This window comes from Gavialis gangeticus, unplaced genomic scaffold (assembly GCF_001723915.1).
Source record: "Gavialis gangeticus isolate Ggan-Ray unplaced genomic scaffold, GavGan_comp1, whole genome shotgun sequence".
In the NCBI taxonomy this organism is placed as follows: Eukaryota; Metazoa; Chordata; order Crocodylia; family Gavialidae; genus Gavialis; species Gavialis gangeticus.
Window position 1 is genome coordinate 36,751,280 of NW_017729004.1, and position 17,069 is coordinate 36,768,348.

General features: G+C 41.5%; 1 protein-coding gene across 5 annotated transcripts in view; it reads left to right on the forward strand.

Moving 5' to 3' along the window:
- The window catches only part of MPP7 (membrane palmitoylated protein 7), a 306,910-nt gene that overhangs the window by 238,364 nt on the left and 51,477 nt on the right, over positions 1 to 17,069 (forward strand). For 2 of the 5 annotated variants that reach the window (XM_019508234.1, XM_019508236.1), the window contains exons 12-14: positions 13,142 to 13,162; positions 13,268 to 13,279; positions 14,445 to 14,486. The exons of 1 other annotated variant lie outside the window; for it this stretch is intronic. In XM_019508234.1, the coding sequence (XP_019363779.1) occupies positions 13,142 to 13,162; positions 13,268 to 13,279; positions 14,445 to 14,486 (75 nt within the window). The remainder of the gene's footprint in view (positions 1 to 13,141; positions 13,163 to 13,267; positions 13,280 to 14,444; positions 14,487 to 17,069) is intronic. 2 more of the 5 variants (XM_019508235.1, XM_019508237.1) reach the window with 2 other exon arrangements.

Genomic DNA, 17,069 nt, shown 5'->3' on the forward strand with positions numbered 1-17,069 from the left:
TGGTCAGAAAACTTGATATCCAGACAGACTAGCTTATAAGAAGATCCATTTCCCCAGAACAATACAGGTTGCCCCAGGAAGTGTTCCAGATCTTGTTCTGTTTTTGGTGGTTGTGAACAGACTCAAGTTTTGTAGCTGTTACAAGTAGGGGAGAAGAAGGAATGATACCATTGGGTACTGAGGAAACTCAGATCAGATGTGACATGTTTGATTGTTGTAGGGATATCCCTCTTGTTCACAATGTTTAAAATTACTAATTGAATCAATCTCAAATTTCTTCCTCTGGCTCGGGATCCAGTGTTCCACAGCTTGCAAGAAGCACTGTTAAAATTTTTCAATTCTCCTTTCAAGATGGTCAGAGTATATCAGACCAATGACCACCAACCTAAAGTTAAGACAAAAAGAACCTACCATCACTTGGGGAAAATTATCTTTCTGGTTCAGAAATAAAGAGTAAGATGCAGATTTCTGCTGCTTCATCTCATCCCAGAATTTCCCTAGCAGAGTTGGGGAAAAAAAGGAAACAGTAACCCACTGTATACTGCAGGGAGCCTTCAGAGGTCCCCTTGGCACCTGCCAAGGCTTTCCTGGTGGTGGTTCTTTATGTACTTACTGGCTTTGTGAAGTTAGCCAGAATCATTTCATTTGGACTGTCTGGAGCCTCAGTTAAGTTTTGCATAGACTCTGTTCTCCATTGCCTTCAAGTCTAAAGATTTAATTTTTCTTTCTGGCTATTAACCAGGCCTTGCTCATAGGTATCATTTACACCATGAAAGTGGGAGGATTCAGCTGCTTCATCCTATAGCTGCTTCTCTGATCCTTCACAATAAGGTATTTTCAGGTTAGACCCAGTTTCATCACAGCGGTTTCCATCTCTCCTCTCTCCTTTTGTCAGTCTTCTCTAAAGTGTGTTTGTGGCATCCCTCAGATGTGGAGCTGTTGAAACCCAAGTTTCAAAAGTACTAAGTCAAAGGACAAGGCTTCTCATTGAGTTATAGTGAAATAAATGTCTGTATGTTTGTATTGTGTACAAAAAGAGAAGATTGCTTCAGCGGGTAAAATCTGCAGCAGTAATCTAGTGGTTGGTTTGTATGTTCCCGTGGCAGCATAGAATTGTCAGTGCTTTAGTGGAGGTGGTTTTCCCTTCTCGTTTAGCCTTAGTGAGGTCTATTACTGTTCTGGATATTGGTCAGAAAGCAGGGCAGGTGGCACCTTAGAGATTAATTGGTTCAGAGAGGCATAAGCTTTTGTAGGTGACAGCTTACTTTGACAGATTCTGGATACTGGTGGCAGGGTTGGTGGGGGGAAAGGTCATTTAAAGGGTATTCAAGTTACAAGGTTCCATTTGCAAGTTCACTTTCTGTGAAAGGATACCCTGACTAAAGCCCAGTGGGTGTTTGTCATTGTATTCTGCATGTCTTTTGTTTTCTCAGTGTATGAAGGTATAGAAGCCTTAGTAAAGCTCAAGTAGTGGAAGAAGTGCTGTGTTAGGCTTAGTATTATACATATAATATTCAGTGGAGCCACCCAAACAGAGACCTAAAACATCCAGCAGCATGTATAATAACCTAGTGCAAGATTGCTGGACTTCCTTACAGAAATAATTTCTAAAGAGAAATCAGAATTCTTACTTCGTTTGAAGGAGGAGCTAACTAAGTGTGTGGTGGATTGTAGTATTTGTATTCTGTCCGTAATCTCAAATGCATAGCAAAATTATTATATAAATTAGCAATGTTATGTATTCAGTAATAGACTCATAACAGAAAAGAACTTACTTAGATTTTAGTCATGTTAAAGTGTTGTTGTAGCTGTGATGGTTCAAAAATATGCAAGAGGCGAGGCTTTCTGAGTGATAGCTTTTATTGGACCAACTGCATGGTTGGGATTAGACAAGCTTTTCAGTAGCAATTTCAATTTTTATTTTTAGCATTTGTGGGGGTGGTTTGTTCATTTAAAAAAGTCATGGCTATACATTTTTCAGACAGATAAGTTAAGTTTATAGTAAAATGCTAAGAGAATTTAACTAAAGCACAAGCAGGTAGCAATTTTAAGTCTCCTGTCTGCAGAGTCAACTGTTATATAAACAAATGCATCTACCAGAAATAAGTAAATCCTGTGGCAGTATAGGACACAAAGAAGTGCTTAATTAAAAAAACAAATTGCACATATTAGCAGAGTATGAAGCTCTATCTCATCAATAGTGTTAGAGGATGGGGGCAAAACCACGCATGTTGCATTAAAAAATGAGTGAAAATCATATTTTTCCCTTAGAAAACAGGGATGTTATGTAATAGTGGAGTGACTCTATAAGTAAGGTGACACAAAAATTGTCAGCACAAGTAAAAGATAACATGGGTGAAATAATGGAAAGGGAAACATTAGGGATGGGGAAAGCAGAAGAAAATTAGGGAAGTGACAGTGATGATGTGGAGAGAGAGGAAGATTAGAATAGGATGATGGGAGAGACAGGAGCAAATTGTATTCGGTGGGATACACAACTCAAGTGAATGGATTTGGGGAGAGGAAGGTAGAAAAGTAAGGGGCACATAGAATGACAGTGCAGCAATATTTGTAGTGTTATAGTGTTAGAGTTCAGTTCTGACTGGCCCATTGAACTTTTATTTTTATAGAAGTCTCATTGAAATGCCAGTGACCAAAACACAAAATATACTATTTGAGTTTTCTCTTTGAGTTTTTAATGATGGCTTGGTGAAACTCAGTCTTTTAATATAACACCTTAATAATGACCTCCCTAATATTCAGCCATAATCACTTTCTAACTATGTGGAATATGTAAAAGATGTGATAATATGTTGATAAATTAATATAAAAACCATATAATGTCTTTGTTTAAGGTTTTGCATTCAAGTGCATAATAAATTGGGGAAACATATTCCTTTAAGATATTTATTGGACTGGGAAGGGAAAACTGTTGAAAGCCTTATGGAACATACAAGTGCATTATGGGACGGCATTGTACATAACATGAAGGTTGAAAGAAAAGCTCATATCTATTCCTTTTACTCTTATTTTCTTGCTGTTAAGATTTTAAGTTTCATAGTTGTTAGGAGCTGGAGGGGACCTTACAGATCACCGGGTCCAGCCCCACTGCACTTGGACAGGCAAGACTGCTGGGATCAGATGACTCCAGCAAGATGGGCATCAAGATGCTTTTTGAAGATCGCCAGGGTGAATGACTGTATCACCTCTGGGGTGAGCATGTTCCAAACCTTTGGCACTTGAATTGTAAAGCTTTTCCTTATGTCTAGCCTGAAGCGATCCTCAATCAGCTTGTGCCCATTATTTCTTGTCCTCCCCAGGAGGGCCTTGGTGAACAGATGCTCCCCTCAGCCCTGATGTATGCCTTTGATATACTTATAGGCTGCCACCAAGTCCCCTCTGAGTCTTCTCTTCTCCAGTCAGAACAGTCCCAAGTCTTTCAGCCTCTCCTCATATGACCTGGTCTCTAGGCCTCTAATCATGTGTGTGGCCCTCCTTTGGACTCTCCTGAGCTTCCCCACATCCTTCCTGAAATGTGGCGCCCAGAACTGGACACAGTACTACAGTTGCGGTCTCACCCAGGCTGAGTAGAGAAGTTGATAGCGTCTCCCCTATTGCAGTGTTAACTGCCACTAGACATTTTTCGTTTCATAATTAATGCTGCAGAAAGATTTGATTGATAAAACAGCCCTGACAATAGAAATATGTAGGTTAAGATATACAGCAGAAGGAAAGAAAAATGTGAAGGAAAAGAAAAGAAATAGAGACATGTGAGACAACATACTAAATATTTCATTCCCAAATATTTTTGTTGTTGTTATTTCTGTGCACAATACAAGATGCTGGCAACCTATTAAAGCTAAACTTATAGACTGCTGAGAGCTCATTTGCCTCCATGCTTTGTCTCCTAACCTCTGTTTCCGCCTTCCTTTCAGCATCAGAATTTTCTTGTCCTTCTTTCCAGCGTCCTTCTATTCCTCCTCTTAATCCTGCAGCACAGTCAATGTGAGCCACATTAAACCCCTACACCCCCAAATGTGCTTGCCTAATGGTTCCTATTCTTAAATCCACCCTCCATTTGTAGGGCTTTGAATGTAAAGACAAGCTTTAACTTAATGTGGGAGGATAGAGGAAGGCGATCATCTGTCCTCTTGAGTTCTACACTCATTTCTCTATGAGAACATGCACAGTTATTGCCTGAGCCCTCCAGGAAATGCATGCTTCATGCTGCAGTATTAACAAGAACTATACTGGTCCCTCTAGGAATCCATCTGTTTATGATGCAAAGCCACAGAGCATAGAAATTCAGGCAAAATGTGTCATCTGTATCAATAAAACAGGTAAAGCCAAAGCCCTCACTGGTGAGGATGGAAGAGGGAATAATTGGCCAAAGTGCTGCCTGTCTAGGACAGGGGTGGGCAATTATTTGGGTCTATGGGCTACATGGGGAACTCTGATGAGGCATCGTGGGCTGGGTCAGCACACCACCACCACCACCCACTTGCCTACGCAGCAGCTCACCAAAACTCCCTAAGACAAGTGACCTCATCACATCCACCTGGCCACGTGGGTCCCGACTGGTCTTCATGGAGACTCCGGGATCGTGAGGCAGTGACAGCGTGGGGCTGGGGCTGGGGCCTAAGACAGAGCCGCAATCTGCTCCCCACATGCCTTTGCCTGCAGAACCAGCACCTGTTGCCAGGGGCATGTGAGCAGCAGATCGTGGCTGTGTTCCATGCTCAGCCCAGATGGGGCCAGGACTGAGATCCAGGGGAGTGGCATCTGGGAGCAGGATGGGAAAGCGGTGCTGGGGCTGACATCACAGGGCAGTGACAGGGCTCTGCAATCCCAGCCCTGGTCCCATGCACCTGCCTGTCCTGCTCCCAGATGCCGCTCCCCAAGATCTGAGCCTGGGCCCTATCGTGGCCAAGCGCAGGGGCAGCATCTCCTGCCTGCACACCCCTGCAACAGGTGCTGGTTCTCCAGGCAGCGGCATGCAGGGAGCAGATCATAGCTGTGCCCAAGGTCCCAGCTCCGGCCCCATGCTGTCACTGCCCTGCTATCCCAGGGTCTCCATGGAAACTGGCCAGGACCCACACAGGCAGGGCGCATGGGCAGTTGGAGAGGATAGGGCCATGGGAGAGTGGGGAGTTACATCTGGGGCCGGGACCAGGATCTTGGGGCAGTGTCAGCATGGGGTTAGGGCCAGGGCAGAGCCACGATCCGCCCTGACCACGAAACCCATGTCCATTGCAGGGGCATGTGGGGAGCAGGGAGCAGGTCGCAGCTCTGCCCCAGTCCTGTACCATCACTGTCCCAAGATTCTGGCCTATGACCCCAACCTCACTTGCCCAGTCCCCTCCCAAACATTGCTCCCCACCCTCATGTGGTCCCATCCCATCCACTCGGCCATGCGCTCTGCCCACACGGGTCCTGCGTCCAGCAGTGGGTGTGAGGCAAACTTACTAGGGTGCCTGAGCAGCAGGGCCGGGTCTGATGGTGGCTGCTGCTGGAAGTAGACACTGCCGTTGGGGCTGCTGGAAGCAGGTCCAGCTGCTACACTGCCCCATCCCTCCTTCACACCTGGGGCCAGCTGGATCAGCTGCATGCATCATGACCTGTATCTGGGCTGGGAGGAACTGAGGGACCCACCCCTAGTCTAGGAGTTGGAAGGCCCATGTTCAGAGGTTGCAGTTAAGCTATTTGGTTTATTTTTGGAATATGCACTTTCAGAACTCTCTTTTTTACTAGAATTACAAACTTTAAAGCAGAGATGTCTGAATTGCACCTGTTCAGCATGGTGTTTTCATATGCTAGCTTTAAATCAAAACCCAGTTCAAACTTCAGCAAAGTTTTCCTATTCCTTATTAGAAACTTATACACTTTGGGTGAAGTTTTAAAAACTTAGCTCTTTGAGTTAAGTGAATAAAAATTTAGGAAGATAATGTTTACTGGGGGAATATTATAAATATGACTCCCCAATACACACACACATTAGTGGCTGAACAGGGTAGTCCACAGGCAGTGTAAAAAGCTTCCATTTAGGCTAAGATGAGGTGTAATAAGATCCTGTGTGAATGGAAAACTATTCAGAAAATAGCATGAGGGGGTGAAATACTCTAAGTAGTGCAGTTGCAGCCAACAGAAGCCAAACTTTTTATATCTGTAGCTTGGTACTGTTCACTTTTTTGATAAAGAAATTATCTAATCTCTTGGAAAGGAATATAAATTTACTTGAATAATCAGCAAAATAGTTAATATGCCCAATTCACTGAATTGTAAATATATCAACCGGGCTTGACTTTCCTTTGATGTAAACTTTAGTTTTGCCTTAATAGCATGGATTGTTTGTTCGTATGCTCCAACACGTGTGGTTTCTGGTATGAAGAAACAGTTTGTCATTTTCAAGGATACTTTATACTTGCTGTAACCCATAACTGGCATTGACTAAAGGAAAAAATTCTCAAAGATGGAAAGAGATGTTCAAACATCTTCATTGAAAAGCTGTTTATTTTGTATTTCAGTGTTCAGCGTAGATACTTATTGTGGCAAAGTCATCATCATACAGTCTTTTTAAGGCTTTAAAACATATTATACTTTTAAATTTTGATTTAACCATATGTGATTGGCACCACATGAGCAAGAGGAAATATTTAAATGCAGCCAAATGGTATTCATTCAAACAAGATGTAACCAGTTTATTCAGAGATGAGTGTCTTGTGGATTGAAGGCCATATTCTGCCAACAAAAAAATTTAAACAGAATAAAAGAATGAATTCATTGTACGTACCAATTTTGAGAGCCAAACATTTAGAAGAAATGTATAGTAGGACTTTACAGCTTATTACAATAAGACCGTTCAAGTTTGATCACCTATCCACTCATAGCATCTATGTATATTATGTTTGATACATTAACACCCCATGTACATACAATTACATCAAAAAACAATATATTGCAAATATTACTCTTAGGTTTTGCCTTCATCTGTTACTAGAGTCAATCTTAAGATCCCCTCTAAAATCCATAAAGACCAGCCACCTATGGTGTAAAGCCCTGTGTGTGGCCTCTGGCAATGGTCCAGGCCAACCTTGGAACTTCTGTAGAACTTCAAGGTTTGAAGTTGACTCTTCCTCATTTGAGCTGTAGTTCTTCCTTTTCTGTAGTGTGTTTTGGAGTATCCCCTGTTGGGTCTAATTATAGGCCTACGAGCCTTTGACAAAATTCATTTAACAAAAACATGGTGAAGGAAGAACAAGAGTTAAATCTAACACAGGGCTGGACTGGCTACAGCTAAGGCTGGGGACTTCAACTGGGGTGTGCCAATACTCCTGTTGAGAGCAAAGCCAGAGATTCCTGGCTAGGGGGTCTTGCCTCTCCACTCAGTGTTAGACTGATTGCCATATTTGGGGTCAGGAAGGAATTTTATCCCATGGTCAGATTGGTATGGACTGTGGGGGTCTTTGTCTTCCTGCAGGGGGCATGGCCCTCTAGCTTGGGTCCTCTTGAGTATATATTGACAGCATTTATAGAAACAGGACATTGGCTGCCTTGGTTTCCCCTGATTTCCCTGTGGCAGGTTAGGGTGTTAGGTCTTTGTTGTGTCAGGGTTGATGGTAATTTTATGTAGAGTTTAGTTTGTGGTTTTATGAAGTGGTTTGGATTGGGATGATCCTGCTTCAGGCAGGGGTTTGGAGTAGATGACCTCTGGAAGTCCCTTTGAGCCCTACTTCTTTATGACTGTATGGAGGCCAGAAGCAGTTCAGGTCTTTTTTTTTTTTTTTTTTTTTTAAGTGGCCCAAGGTTTTGAACCTTGTAAATAGTAAAAGCCATTCCCATGAGACCTCTAAACAGTTATAAATACTTTTTAATTAAAAGATCTTTGTATCCCAAATACAGCATTTCTATACTGAATAATGTATAAAATCATTAATTCTCCCTTGCATTTCCGTTATCTCTCTGAAGAGTATATTTTTCCTCATCTTTTTTTTTCTCCCTGTCTCTAGTGCTTCCTCTTCTATCATCTCTATCATTCTTTTTTCTTAATTGTTCCTTGCTTTCAATTGAGTTATTAGTCTCTTAGTTCATTCCTGGGAGCTACCTGTTTCAATTCCATAATATCTTATTGGCATGGCAGACTATACCAGTCTGGTCTGTCTTTACCTTTGGTACCATACACGTAAATATTTGCTGTCTCTGTGACATACACAGAGCTGCTAGTAGTAGCTATGATTTATGCTGTAAAGGTGGACCTGATGATCTTGCAAGGTCACTTCCAGCCCCTTACAATCTATGAGTCTTTGAAGGGTGAAGTTACGCAATATGCTTATATCATACTAAGGACACACAAATGTGAATGTCCACACATTAAAGCTAATTAACTCATACTGAGTGCCCTTAGAGTACCTCAAAGTTGCATCTCTTCAGACAGAGGTTAACTCTGGGCCATGCTTATGCTCGTGTTATGGTAACTAAGCATGTTAGGGTAACTTCAGTCTGCTCCATGAAGATAAAATGAGCAGTTTGCAGTCTTCTAGCATCCCAGGGCGCACTGCTCCCAATCCTTCCTCCGTCTCTGTAACAAAGCAAGGATAGAGCCCAGGTGGCTTGGCTTCTAGCTATGCTTCTGTTCACCAGCCCTCCAGTGGCAAGTCAGAGCTGTGCAGGCAGTAAATGGTATTAAGTAGGGCTGTGCGAAATTTTACCAGCAGTTTCATTTCAATGCTGTTTCGACTTGTTTTGAGCTCAAAGCAGCAAAATTGAAATGAAACGGAGAGCTTTCAAACAGTCTCGAAACAAAACGAGGCAAGTTGAAATGTTTTGAAGCTCAAGCTGGGCTTGCCTGCAGGGAAACAGAAACTAGAGTTAGGAGAGGGAGGGGAAGGGGGTGGTAAAGAGTGCTGTCATTATTGACTGTGTATCTGGCCAGTGACTGTCATCCTTTCCTAAGGTCCCTTCCAATCCCAGTGCTTTGGGAGAGGGATGGAAAAACTTCATAAAAGGCAGCATTGTTTGAACTGCCCTGCTTTCTGCCTTGGTGTCAATTGAGTGAGGGCGCACCTTAACACACATACAGTGTCACCCACCTATGTCATGAGTTTTGCCTGTCAACAGCTAGAGGTGCAGGGCCCCAGAACCCAGACCCCCACTGCATCTATCTCCTTGACAGCTGGCAGGCTTCCTGGCCACAGCAGGGGCTAGCAAGCCTGCAGCTTTCACCCCCCCTGCACCTTAACACACAATGTTACCCATGTCACGAGAGTTGCTTGTCCGCAGCTTGAGGTACAGTTTCCCCCAAACCCCTGCCCCTATCTCCTTGAAACTTGGTAGGCTTTGTTACCTCACCAGGGGCTAGCAAGCCTGCAGTTTTGACCCTGCTGTGGCTTAACACATACGTGTGACATGAGTTTTTTGCTTTCAAGACTTTGAGGTGCAGTTTCCCTGAAACCTCTGCACCTATCTCCTGGAAACTTGAGAGGCTTCATGCCCTCATTCCTGCAAGTTTCATCCAAATCAGGGCAGAAATGACAGTTATAGGCTGTTTCAAGCTTCTCCATTATAGCCTATAGGCGAAACGTTGAAACAGCGTCAAAACAATGAAACTGTTTCGACGAAACAAAACGGAACAGCAGTTTCAAATCAAAATTAAATTTGAAATGAATCGCTGTTCTGTCAAAACGTCGAAATGCAACGGTGCTGTTTTGCACAGCCCTAGTATTAAGCCTTAATGTGCGACTGATCACAGTACACTCTGACTTTGAACATTGCTTAACATTCCACAGATTTAGCATGGTCTAAGTGTAATGTGTAACTTTGCCCTTTGGGACCTGGTAACTGACCTCCAACTTTGGTAGGGGTTGGTGATTATCATGTTAACTAACTGGCATTTGGCTAATAACCAGTTTTAGCGATGTTGGGTGAGTGCTGTGTCGCTGTACCAAGAGCTGTCAGGAGCTAGTGGTTTCCTGAATACCTTTATTTACCATAGACTAAGTAGTTAAGGAAACCAAGGTGGAACACAGTAGCCAAAAGGGGAAGAGAGGCAGTAATGGTAGTAAGGGAACCAGCACTGGAAGCTGCTTCAGGTACCTCAGCACAACACTTGGCAGTTAATACGATGCCATATTGTTTCTGCTCTTCCTACTTAGTGACACCACATAATGCCTTAAAAAAGTCAGATATCCTTAGATTATTACAAGGATGAATGAAACCATTTCCTTAACTTCAGAAGTCCAGTTTCTTGGGACAAAAACATGGAGTCCATTCATCTTTTCCCATCTGATTTATAGACAATGGACGTACATTGCTTCCGTACCACCCTGCTAGTTTCTGAACTGGGAAGTGTGTGTGTGTGTGTGTGTGTGTGTAACCCCCTACATATATATATATATATATATATATATGTAGTTTGTCATCCCATATTATTTTGCATATAATTGTCAAAATACCAGATTTCATTTTGAAATAAGGGTCCTTTGGACAGGGCATCTGTAGCATCTTCACACAATATGGAACAGGAGTGTCTTTTGGTCTCTCTTCAAAAATGTGTGATTACAGACATCTGTGGCTTTGTCTCCTGCAACAGGAGGTAAAATAAAAACTTACGAACTTGTACAACAGGAGATATGGGGATAACAGTCTTTCTATCAAGTGAAATAATGCAAGGGTCAGTTTTGCAACCTTCACCTCAACTTGTTAGCAAGGAAAGAGGGAATAGTACTTCCCAAGAAACTGAATTATCATTGCAGATCTAGCCTCAAGAGGACTTGTCATTTTCAGAATCACAGGACTAGGCTGACGGCCAAGAAAGTCAGAAGCATCCCAAGGCTTTACTTCAGTCAAAAAAGTCCTCCAGGTTTTTAGAAGACTCCAGATTGAGTGAATCAGCTAGTGTCCTCTTCACAACCTCTTAATGGCACACGGTCACCTTCTGTATAAACAAATAGAACTTGTAAATAGGCTTTCCAGGTGCCCTAGAAAGGCCCATACCTGGATATCATGCTGCAATATTCTCTCTTCCCTACCAAAGAGCATTTGTGTCTATCCAACCAGATGACAGGTGAAAGGTGCGTTTTGGTACGTCTTTAGACAGAGTTGTGAACCATCCTATCTCTGAGTCCTGAGATACAAACTAATGAAAAAGGAGTTAAAAATATCATCTCAAGAATCAATCTTACACCTTCCAGAGAAAAAGCATGGGCTTTACACCGTAGACTCCATAGACACTCATGTGGACCTGGGAATACATTTAGCATATCCTGTCTTTGTGAACAGCATGTCCAGTTTAGCATATTGACTTGCTGGGATCACCCTTCCCTTTTTCCCCAGAGTTGGGTATATGCATTCTTCTCTCTATACAAATTTATTTAACATCTTACACTATTAGGGCCTTGTTACATGTTATACTTAGGCCATGCTAAAGGCCCTTACAATGTGAGCGTCAGTGCAGTAAAGCAGGAAAACTCATGCCAAGTGATCTCTAAGTGTCTCAAAGTTATGCCACTTCAGATGAGGAGTACCTTTGGCTCATGCTACTCTGCTTGTTTTCTCTCCTTTGAAGCAAACTAACATTACAGCAACACAAGCCATTTGGGGGCCTCCAGTACCCCAGGCTGTACCACTCCCAGGCTCCCCACTCCTATTCTGTGGATGATCTACCCACCTACCCAAGCTCTACAGTCTGGGGCTGGTACCGTGGAGGGGACTGCCCCCTACGCAGTACAGCAGCCCTAAACCAACCAGGCCCCTGGCAGCTCCATGTTCTAGCTTCCTTTAGGAGTGCAGTGCCACAGCCACTGGGAGGGGGCTTTGCACAGCAGGAGCATAGAGCCATCAGAAAGAAGAGGAAAGCATGCTCTGTGTTCTCATTGCACAAAACTCCCTTCCAGTGGCTGCAGCTCTGTGCTCCTAGGGGAAGTTGGCGCATGGAGTTGCCAGAAAGGAAAGAAGCAAACTCTGTGCTTCTGCCATACAAACTCCACAACCTCCCCCTTTCTGGCTACTCTGTACACCAGCTTCCCCTATGAGCATACAGCCACAGAGTCTCTGCAGCACAGCTCTCTCCCATCCCCTCCCACCCAAGGACAAGTATGCACAGGGCTGCAGAGGGAAGCCACATCCCCCCATTAAGCCACCTGGCCAGCAGAGATCTGGCAGGGCTTGGTAGAAATATGCCCAGGCAGTGTGGGAAAATTTCAGTTAACCACTGTTAATTGAACTTTCCCGTGGCTTTTGCCTGGCTGTGGAGAAAGATGGGTACCTGATCCCTGATAAAGGGAGGCTAGACCAGGTCATCGGAACCACCTGGTGTGGGGGCAGCTGGCTGGGCTTGAGGGCTCCCTGCAGCATAGTGCTCTTCCCCTTCTCCCTCAGCCCACCCAGAGCAGGGATACAACCCAGGCATCCTGGCTCTTAGCCACACCCCTGCTTACTAGCCCTCCAGCACCAAATCAGATCTGTGCATAACATTCCATAATTTTATCATGTGCAAGTTATAACATGCAACAACACCCTAATTAGAGAAGAAAAGCTTAGAGCTACCAGTTCTGCTAGGGACTCGTTCTAGTTTACTGTTGGCAAACTATGTCTGTAGTACATATTACATTACAGTTGTATGTTTGGACTCTTAGACATATAAGTTGTTGTGATAGGATAGTGTCAGAATAAACATTAAAGGATAAATAATTTACTTTTTCGAGGCACTTCACGTAGTTATAAATAAAGACACTTAAATAGCTCCTAAAACTGAGCTGCTGCAGCAGCAGCTCCGAAGTGTGGAAAATTACATGAAGATTGGTAGAAATCCTGGTTTAAGACGAAATCAGTCGCATCATCATATGAGGATTTAGCAGCATTGCATGCATCTAAATTTAATTCCAGATAGGTGTCCCTCACAACTGGACAAGGCTATAGGTCCCAACTGTTAAATCAACAGCAGAAGATGAAGAATGCATGATGATGGAGTTCCTTTTTCTTAAACTCTTCTTATACAAGCATAACTTACATTTAAAGGCCATCTAAATTTGAGTATTTCTTCAATATAATACTTATCTAAAAGCTTTTAGAGCAGCTCAATATAGCGATTTTTTTCCTATTTATAAAGTATTAAACAATAATACTCTGTTTTTTTGGCTTTTCTAAGATGAGGAAACGATTGAGTGTGGTAGGTGCATTTTTATTTCTTCTCAGATTTAACTTTTCGTTTTTCAGCTATGTTTTCAACCATCTAATCATTTCCTTTCCTATTTTTTCCTTTTGTGCTTCTCAGAGGAAATTGAAGGTACATGTACAAAAGTTTCCCTGCATAGCACAGTAATTTTATTTAGAGAACGTGTTTAGAATTACATTGAATGTAGTTCAAAGTTTATAAGAGATGTTATATACACAAAGCTTCCATATTACCATCAATAATATTGAATCATATTAAAAAATGTTTAAAAAATATCCCTCAAGCTAATCTTTGATGTCTTACATAGCGGTCAGTAATCTGACCTATAGCTATAAATGGTTTTACATTTCTTTAAGTGCTGGGAAATAAAGGTATGTGCAAAAAAGAGGAGCAGTGCCATACATAAAGTAGCCTTGGTAAAACTTGCTGAGTGGGGATGGATTGGATGGAATTGGTTTCTGACTTGATTACAGGGCACTAAGGGGTCTGGTTTTTCTATTCATACATTGTGGCAAAATACAGTAGCTCATTAATTGTTTTCAAATCCAATATAATTAATACTGAGGAGAGTATTTGTTTGAAACACAGTAAAAAAATCCCCCCATATTATGTAAAGTACTTCTTTTCCTTTGTGTGAAGCCTAGGTTGCTACTCGCAACATATGTTAAAGCAATAGCAACTAATCTCTTATAGGGTTTTTTTCCTACCTAAAAGGATTTTTGTTTATAAAGGCATTAGAAATTGTAGCTCATATTTTTGATCAAAGGGCCTCTGGCATGTAAAAATATACATTATAGCCATTTTATATAAAATGAAAGGGCACATTTTTGATCAAAAACCTTTCTGTCTAATCCAGTGAGCCAAAATTTAAAGCTGAAGTCTGATAATACAGTTTACCAAAGAGCTTGATTTACATTAAGTATTTTTGCTTTTTCTTAAATGGCATCATATTTTCTACTTTTTAAAGTAATGATAAAGTGCAAGTAATGTAAAGTTAGATGCCCTTCTAAAATACTTTTTTCATTGCTGTCATGAAAAGGCACTGTGTGAAAAGGTAAGAATATTATAGTATGCATGCTGCAAAAGTCCAGAATACCTCCAGCAAAAATATAAAACAACTGAAATTGTTTTATGTTTTTATATCAATGGCTTTTTTATGCTGTGCTTTGTACAGGTGTCATTTACAGTAACTCTTCTTCTGCATTTGTGTCTGGGCTTCTAACTATTCTGCTTTATTTCTTGGCTTTTGTTCTGTATGCTTTTACACTTCGTCCAGAAGATGCTGAATATGCTGGTCACTACAGTGGAACCTATTTAGGTGAGCAATTAGTTATGAAAGACAATTTCTTCCTTTCTTTCAGCTTCTTCCTGGAAATACTGTCTTATTGTTTTGGGGGTATCAAAATGCAATTGACATCCAGATCTCCTTGTGGTGCATGTTTAAGAGCATGAAGTTGAAATAAAAATGGCTCATTGGATTTGACATAAAGGATTTACATATTTACTGTAATATTTGTTTATTATCATTGACATTCAGAAGCTATTAAAACACTGGGTCTTTTTTTTTATCATCAAGATAATATTATGTAACTACAAGACACTGTTACATGGTAAGATTACATGACTTAAATTTGGAGAGAAACTAAACTCACTTAAACTATAGTAAGAAATACTAGAAAAAAAATCAATATATCTACTGCATCATGAAAAAGGTGAGTGAAGATTTAAAGAGACTCTTTCCAGGTTTGATTGAGCTACTCTCTTCTCTTACTTTTTTCATTATTCCTGTTTGTAAAATCTAATTCATCAGTATAGGTTGGGATTTCATCACTAATATACAAGTGGTCTCTTTCTTTTCACTTTCAAGTAAAATGACGTGTAGCTACCTCCAGCAGATAAATTTGATCCTTAAACAGAGTAATAGTTAACAACCTTTAGTTCCAGTTTCAAGCTTTCAAATTACAAACAATAGTAAAATTGAAGACAAAAGCTCTGAGAGATGCTTTTTAACTCCTGAACCTTAATATGAGGTTTTGAAGAACTAGCGAGCAGAACTTTTTATTCTTCTGAGGCCTCTTTGTGCCAATTGATAGATCCAGAAAGGAATTACCCCTCCCTCTCCACCCCCACAGGGAGTAAGCTGACCGAGACGGATCTTGTGCCAACCAATTCTTCTCTTACCATTCATGTCCTCATACTAAGAGGAAGGAACTGGAAAGAATATGGAACTGAGCAATCCTTTGCTCCTAAACCTCCATCTTATGCCTGTTATGTAAACAATACTACCAGACAAGCTTCTGACAGCTTGATCCCTGGATTTTGCCATCCTCCACGACTCGGACACCATTTTTAAATCCTTGTGTAGAAGATATGAGGAAAACTGACTACTCAGTACAGAGTACCAGTTTTATGTCTGGTTCTATGAGGGACTAAAGTACAACTGGAAAATTGTATTTTGCAGATGATTCCAAATGCACTGTCACTTGATGAGTTTGTTTTCAAAAGATTTTGAAGTGGAAAGATTAAACCTCCAGCTACCTATACTGTAATTTTAACGTCATTTTTTAAAAGACCACCGTGATAATCCTGCATTCAGATCTCAGCTGGTAGTTGTCTTATTTTAGAGCAGGTGAATTAGAATAAAATCCACCTATTCTATATTGCTATTGACCTTGCAGTGAAATACTGTTTTTGTTGGTAAAGTTATCAGATGGGGTCAGTTACACAGAGAGCAGATCTGTTGAATAAGAAAATACCATTGCCCTGGACATAGAAAGAAAGTCAAGATGCAGTGGCTGTTGCTTAAATGTGTCCCAACTAATGTGGTAGTGAAGGATAAAATTCCATCCCAGTTGCAAACAATGCATATAGTACAAATGTGCATAACATCAAAAAACTAAATCTAGGTTAATCTTATATATGAGCAGCTGGGAGCTCTGAATCCCAGCTCTGATTTAGGCTGTAGGGACTGGGTTTCTGTAACTTCCCCCAGGTGCAATACCCAGCGATGGTAGCAATCCCTCATGGTCGAGGATAATCAGTTCCACAGGTCAAGTAAAGGGTGCAATACCCAATACCTTACTGAAGTCCTGTAAACCAATCCAAGTGATAGCACCTCCCCTAGTTCCATACCTAAAGAGAGAGAGCAAGAGAAGTAGAAAAGAGGAAGACTCCTCCCAGGACAAAGGGAAGGGGGACTCTTAAAGGGACCCTTTTTCCTGCCAGTTGAGACAAAGTGCCCCCCCCCACACACATGCCTTTCTGGGTGTGATGGTTGCCTTGTGGATAATGCAGTTATTCTTTTGACTTTAAAAGAGCTGTAAAGCTGTCCAGTTGTTTATACTCACATTTTCTTTGTTGCTTTCTTCATACCATCTTTTCCATTCTTATTTACTCTCTTTTCTCCTTATCTCTCCGTTCTTTTACTCAGCTTCCTGCCTACGTGTTCCTATCCACCCTAACCATTTCTCTTTCCCATTAGAGTTTCTCCCCACTTTGTTCATTTTCAACTTTGCTTGGCCTTAGTGTATTTGTAAGTGGGATTTACAGGTCAGACTATGGGTAGATGTTTGTGCACCTGTCTGTTTTCAGAGATCACTTCTTCCTCTGGCCGTGTGCAAATATTAAGATTTTACTTTGTTTTTGGTTGAAGCCATGTTGGTCTAAGGACATAGGTAGGCAAGTTTCTCTGAGTAGATGTGATATCTTTTATTAAACCAACTGAGTAGTTGGAAAAAAGTTCTTAGCAAGCTTTCAGGCACAGTTACCCTTTTTTAGGCATAGAGAGTCTCTGCTGTTCTGAGACTGCAAGGAATGAGAGAAGCTAAAAGTGACACAATGTCAGTGAAAATATAAATAGGTCAAAATTAGGAAAACAAAAGGTAAAGCAGGGAGGGGAGAG